Raw genomic sequence first — 7533 nt, forward strand, 5'->3', positions numbered from 1 at the left:
GGATACCCTAAACCATTTCCACAAAATATTTATCTTTCATTGCGTTCTTATGATCAATCCTGATGAACCCTAATTGGAGCATTGTAATATTTCATCGTGTTTTTATGATGAACAGTGGCGAGCATTGTAATGTACATTATTGATCACATTTTCACTACTGTAGCTGTTGCTGATATGTTTGCCGACAAAATATTTATCTTTCATTGTGTTCTTATGATGAACCCTAATTGGAGCGCGGTCCTCATCATATTTTCAGTACAGTTGCTGATTTGTTTACAATACCCTCCGCAAGCAGTAGTCGGAAGCAGCGTCCAGAATCATTTGTTTCAATCCCTCTGCTTCCATCATTTCTTTCTCCTCCGTTGTCTGCACAAAATTTCAGAAAAGAAAAATTAAAACAAATATAATGTTTTGTCCCATGAAAACCTATCCCGTTAATATAAACAAGTTTCAAAAATTTGATTTGATTGCATACCTCTGCAATCACAGTGTTGAAAATGTGGCCATCGGAGGAGATAACATTTGAAGTTATGACCACGAGTATTTGAATGGACTCCAGGGCTTTCATCAGCTGTGCTAATAGGCAGCGCTGGTTCGAACAAAACATTATGATACGAAAAGTTCTCCCCTCAATCTTGCAGACATCAACCTGAACCCCCAAATCAAAATATACAGATTAATAGAAATAACTGTCTAATCTATTCTAGTCTACTAGACAAGTGCTAATTGCTTACCTGAACAACTGTTTGAGCTGCATATTTGCAGCTTCCTGTGGGTCTGGCATGCACCTCTTCTTCATGTGTTTGGACATTCATGTTATGTAAAAACGTTTCTTTATGAGATACAACTGATGAAGAACAGTCGCTGTGATTGTTGGATTGCAGGGCTGCAATGTCAGCTTCAATCTGCTTCGCTTGATTTTGCAAGTGCTCTATATACATAATTGCGTCTTTTATAGTAGATGCCTTGTCCATCTGGCCGTACATAAATTAATCAATTAACAGGATTTCAATTGCTCAACCATTGAATTATGAGCATTTTCCATTATAACAATGAATGATATTGATGGTGGCCTTGTGCATTACAAGAATCATTTACAAAGTGTAATCTAGCTTACTTTGAAAGCTGGGTTTTACTGGCTTTGGAATCTGTAAACTAATTTGAATCAAATCACAGTGTACATTTAGAATAAACTTAGATTTCTAATGAATCTAAATTAACAAAAATCTCATTTTAAACAATGGGAATGGATTATTTAAATAATAAAAATATACTATTTAAACCATTTTCTGCTAAAAGCTTAGAAGTTTCCATCTCAAATATCAATTTTGTTTTGTTTTGTTTTTGTTTTTGTTTTTTTTATTATTAATTAGCAGTTTTAAGTAATTTATTAGTTCAAAGGAAAAAATTACAATTTTACAAATTTTTAAGTTAATTTCCTTTCCTTCAAATACTTCATCATTTAATAAAAAAATTAAATATAAAATTATTTTTTTAAATAAATAAAATGATTAAAATGGTTAAAAAAAAAAAACTCAAATAAGAGTATTGGCTCTCTGTTAATTCATGCAAAATAAAATGATAATATTTAGAAATATCTTTATTTTTATTTTTTTATTATCATTCAATCAACAACTAATTATAAAAATAAAATAAACAACATATCAAAAGTTTTAAATAATAAATTTTAAATTGGAAAATTTTTTTTTATTAATATAAAAAAGAGAATAATACTATTTTTCTATCTCAATAATGTAATATTTTATTTAACATTTTGATTAGGTCAAATTACATAAACACATAGTATAAAATCAATAATTATAACAATTAAATCAAATTCATCTTAATTCAAAATCTACTAAACCCTAAATCAAAATCCACTAAACCCTAAAAAGTATCAATGCAATTTTTTTTTGAATTGAAAATAAATTTGATCTTCTCTGCCACTTAAATAGATATAAACAATTTTCTATTTTTATAATCATTCATGAAAAGGAAAGAACATCTACAACATTTAGAGAGCTAAGAACGCCAGTATTTTTGATCGATTGAGGCCTGGTATAAGGATCGCTTGCACCAAGATTAAGGCATATTTCTTGGACATAGATTAATGCATATAAGCATGAAACAGGATTCATGAGCAACATAAGCTACATCATATGTAATTTGCTATTTCTTTTTAATTAAAGTAAATGTTTTTTCTTTCCTGAAAAACACTATTTTTCATCCATGAGACAAAGCAAATCAACTAAAAACAGCCCAAAAAAAACTCTATATTCCATCCATTAGACAAGAAAATCAACTAAAAATAGCTACAAACTCTATTTTCCCTCCATTAGACCAAGCAAAGCAACTAAGAACACCTAAAATCTTAGTGAAACTAACTTCATGATCCCAATCAACTAAAAACATCTAAAATCTAAGTCAATGTTCCAAAATGAACCGGAAACAGCTCCTAATTAACTAGAAACAACTAAACTAACTTAATGTTCTTCTTTTCTGACTACTCAAGTGTAAGGTCCTAATTAACTAGAAACGTCTAGAAACGAACTAAATGCGTTTTCCCTTTCTGACGACGAAAGTGTGATTAATGCAGACATACCTTGCTGATAAAGGGGACAACAGCACGCAGAGCATAGAGACTTTGGTTTAAGTTTCCGCGTCTCTTCCTCTCCGACATTAAATTCTTTGAACGCGCGGATTTGCAAGAAATGAATTTGACTCCTTTTTCTCTGTGATAATTACTGTTATGAATCCTATGAGCAGAATATTCTCTTTGTCCAGCATAAACAGAACCCATCGATTGAGCATTATGATGATCGGGCAATTGCATACTTTCTGTCTGTACTAATGTGCCCATCAAGGAATTGGGCGCAGGAGGGCCCTCATCGTCATTCCACCACTGATGCATTTGTGCGGCGTCCATATCAACGGAAACATTGTATCTCCCGGCATGCTGTTCTTCTGTATTAACATCATTACAACTAAAATCTCCTCCAGAGGTTTTTGAATGAATCGATTTACTCAATGAAGTACAATCTGTGCTCCTCATCCTCTCCTCAGCTTGAACTGCTTCAACAACATCACGCAGACCGTTGTTGCTTAATGTTGCTTCCGTATCAAGAAAATGATTAAAATCTGGAAGTGTTTCCATGGTTGAATAATGAAAAGGACCTGCGATTCTAAAATCCATTTTTTCAATTTTAAACAACCTCCTCCTGCTGCTGAAGCTTAATGGAGAAAGCCCTTAAGCTCATATGGGGCATAAAGCGTTCACGTCGGAATAAAAGATAGATTCGTTTAGCCCCTGTCACTGAGAACATGTGGGGGCACTTTAGCTAAGTTGCACCGCACAGTCAAGCTCTATTATTGCAAATTTAATATCTGTTTCTCAGTTTTTAACTTTTTATAACATTTTCTGTCGGTTGAGATTGATTAATGTGTCTCCAAAGAATTGGGAAAATCGTGACAAAGACTTTCAGCTCTGAATTTCATGTTCTCACATTACAATGTTGCAAGTGGTAGCGGCTACTTTCACAGAATCACAGTCTACCATCTTTGTCAACCTCTGGTTCGTTGTTCAGGCTCATCAGAGGCTTTTGGCATCATTAAATATTACATTTGGCCGGTAAGTGTCCCGTCTTTTGGGCGTTTTGTAATTCGGCCCACAAGTTTTTTCCAAATAATAATGGTTTCTTCATCTATTGATTGATTTGCCCATCCCGGTAAGCACATAAAATAATGAGTTTTATTTGTGAGAATCTCCGGAATTCTCTCATTACTATGATATGTTATAAAATTATAGTTTTATTTCTTAGAATCAAAAACACTGCCCTCTATGATAGGATTTGGATAAGTATGACTTTTAAAATTTAACTCTGGAATCTGTAAAGATATTATGTATTTTTATATGAATTATAATGATGTTATTAATTTTAAATGAAAATTAAAAATAAACAGAATCTATAAAGATATTAAAAAAAATAAACAGAATCTATAAAGATATTTTTTAATATATATATATATATATATTTTTTAATATATATATATATATATATATATATATATATATATATATATATATATTTTGTGTAAATTTTATAATTTGGATATATAATAACAAGTTTAAATTAATTTTGAAATAAAATTAAAAAAGATTAGTCAAAAAAAATCAAAATTTAAATATTAATGAAATATTTTAGTAGTTTGAACACACTTTTGTATATTGAATACATCCTTCAATCATAAAGTCTAATCTGAATTTGTTAGATTTTAATGTTTAAATTTATTAAATATTTTAATTTATATATATATATCTGGGGTATATTTTTTGGTAAAATTTATTTAGTAACTAACATGGATTGATTGTTAACTGTCCACAATCTAAGTGTTTCTGGAATTTTTTAAGGTGTTGAATCTATATATGCAATAAAAAATGCAATATATAATAGTTAGACAACACCATATTAAATTTTTTTATTAATAGAATATAATTTAAGTGATTTAGATAAAAGTTGTAATATGCTTCAATTTTTTCCATTTACTTTAAATGTTTTCTCTATTTTTTTTTTTCTCGGTAAAAAACTAAATCTATTAAGAAAAATTATGGTACAATGCGGGATTACAACCAGGAGAAACAAGAACAAAGGCAGCCGGAAAGGATTGGTTGTCCACCTCGGCTCCTAAGAGAGAAAGAGTAGAGAACAATGTTGAACAAGAAGAAACAGAAGGAACAGAGGAGCAGGAACAGAACAGAGGAATCTACCCATCATGTGCGGAATCCACTATTCTGCTTTTTTTCCCTTTCTTTTTGCCAACTTTGACCCACTCAGGGGGGTTTTGCTGTGCTGGCGTGATTTGCAAGCTGAGATGTGCCGACGGAGAGGTCTCCTTGTCCGAGTCTGAGGATGAGGTTTCATGGTTCCTTTTCTGAGAGGCTGGTGTGACAGACGCAACCGTTGGACCTGCCAAGGACGGATCTGGTTCCGACGCTGCTGCCTCACCTTCCTTGTTCTCTTCCTCTTCATCAGAGCTGAAATCAAAGTCATCCATGGGAGGAGGATCATGAGGCTTCCAGCTTTTGGATTTCTGCTTAGTGCTGGCTTTCTTCTTTTGGGCTGGCATCGTGGGACAAGAGCTCTGAAGGTGGCCTGTAAGATGGCAGTAGCGACATCGGAAGGCTGTGTTCTCGTAGTCCAAAGTCTGAGTCCAGTGGAAATCTCCTATTTTGAGATTGATCTGGTCCGGGAGACCTTTGCTGATGTCTATTTCTACACAGATCCTGGCATAAGTGTATAATCCCTTTTCCCCTCTATATACGTCAGTGTCTAAAAGGCTGCCTAGAGTGTTGCCAATCCCTTGAAGAACCGCAAAATGCCAAAGATTCGGTGGGAGGTTTGGAAGTCTGACCCAGATGGGAAGTTTGGTGATGACTGCTGTGGATGGATCGAACTCTGGGAACCAAGGAGTGAGGAATAAGCCAGCAGCACCCCAGAACCATGGGCCACCAGTTAAGGCTTTTTGATAGTCCGTCTCAAAGGCAAACACTACAATAAAAAATCCTTTTGAGCATAGCAGAACCTTGCAGTTGTTGGTCCATTCAGAATGGATCCATTGGTAGAGGTCTGCTGTGCGGGGCCATAGCCCATTAAACCTGCATATAATGCCATGATCCAGAAAATGCTGGGTTTGCTCATCCAGCGATGGATGCATTATTTCTATGGAGGGGGTTTCCTTCAGTTTATCCACCAGGAAAGGCTTGGGAGCTTGAGCAGGTGGATCTGTTTTCTTTGGAGTCTTAGCATGGACAACATCCTTGTAAGAAAAAGCCTTAGCTGAGGATGACTGTCCTACTGCGCCTCCTCTTAGACGCAGGATGAGTTCTATGGAGGAATTTCTCTGGATGCTATAAAAAGACAGGGGGTTGAGATCCTCAAGCTGTTTACCTGCGTGGAGAAGTCGATATGCTGCAGAGGGAATCCCCAACTTGATTTCCAGAGCCTGCTTGAGGTCTTGCACTAGATCCGTCGCTCTTACCCATTGCAACAGGGTTTTGCCAGATATGGTTTTGATCTGGATCTGAAAAGAGGCTTTCGAAGGCTGCCTGAGGACCTGCGATTCATCAGTGATCAGATGGACCTGCATTCCTTTGCAGAGGAGCGCTACTCCAGCATTGGCAGGGCCGGGCTGGGGTCTGACGGCGTCCGGTGAAGAGACGACAACTGCTGATCTTCTAGTATTCGTCTTCAGGGCCTTGCCAAAAAACGTGTGACCTCTGTTCCTGTCAAACGGATCCCGGCTGGATCTGCGAAGGTAGGGCCTTGCCATCGAATGAAGGCACAGATCTGCCTTATGCCATCCCCTGAGAATGCCTGCATGTGGCTTTTGACTTTCGCTGACCCGTCTCTTGCCGTATTCGCAGGCTGATCTACCAGATCTGTGCACAATATTCACGGCAACGGGTGGTGCAAAGCGTGCCAGGGTAAGATCCAACCGGTTTTGATTAAGAACCTCCAGGCGAAGAGAAAGGGTTTCTACTGCCGCCTTGTGGTTATTGATCTGCATCCAAAGGGAAGAGAACCGCACCAGTCTCTGTATGCAGATCGAAGAATCCGTCCCATCAAAAGTTCTGGCCCAGAACCGGTATGAAGCCACGATTTCTGAGCATCTCGCATCCTGGCCTTTAATCGATCCATTGCAGAGCAGAGATTTTTGGATCTCGACGGCGCAGATGTAGATTGAAACCCTAGACTCGCAGATGGCTTCCATTGCTCACAAGCTATCATTCAAATGAACATTAAACCATGTTTTCTCTATTTATATTAAATATTTTTTTGTTATTAATATATTTTTTTAAATGTTACATGTAAGCTGCACATCAAGCATTAAAGCAATTACTAAATCCCCCTTATACACTTATATATATATGGGATTGCATATAAATATCAAATATTCAAGGAATTACTAAATCCATATATATATATATATATATATATATATATATATATATATATATATATATATATATATATATATATACAAGGAATTACTAAATCCTCATATATATATTTATATATATTATTAATTCACATGTTAATTGTGACTTTATCAAAAGTTAAGAGGGGTCAGATTTCTTGAGTTGCAAACTTTTTTTAAAGTGAAAAATTTGAAGAAAGGTTTGACCCTCGAGATATTTGATCCTTTTTGGTGCTTGATAGATCCTGTTTTAACATGGATCTATGATAGTTATTTATATATATGACATGTGTCAACTCCATGCTAAGCATGAAAGGAATTACACATTGGCTTTGAGCAACAAACTAATAAAATGTTCTAGCTATAATTTTTCTTTTCATTTTTCTTTATATAATATACTTGGACTAATGTTTACATTAGAATGGAGAGAGATTTTGTTTGTTAGTGGTTAGACTCTGTTGAGAGATTTTCTCAACAATATTCTCCTCTAATTTTTTTTTACTCTTCTTGAGTTGCAAACCTTTTTTAAAGTGCAAAAATTGAAGAAAAGTTTCTTCG

General features: G+C 35.1%; 1 protein-coding gene across 1 annotated transcript; it reads right to left on the bottom strand.

The window, feature by feature from the left end:
• Positions 1-273: 273 nt before the first annotated feature.
• LOC149233384 (transcription factor bHLH27-like) lies at positions 274-3185 on the bottom strand. Its single transcript, XM_089382175.1, has 4 exons — positions 2603-3185; positions 735-974; positions 476-649; positions 274-366 (listed from the first exon to the last, which is right to left on the bottom strand). The coding sequence occupies exons 1-4, from the start codon at positions 3152-3154 to the stop codon at positions 274-276; spliced, it is 1059 nt and encodes a 352-aa protein (XP_089238301.1). The 5' UTR covers positions 3155-3185.
• Between the last annotated feature and the right edge of the window lie 4348 nt (positions 3186-7533).

Source organism: Pinus tabuliformis, chromosome J (genome assembly GCF_031772625.1).
Source record: "Pinus tabuliformis cultivar Carrire ecotype Pingquan chromosome J, CPIR1, whole genome shotgun sequence".
NCBI lineage: Eukaryota > Viridiplantae > Streptophyta > Pinopsida > Pinales > Pinaceae > Pinus > Pinus tabuliformis.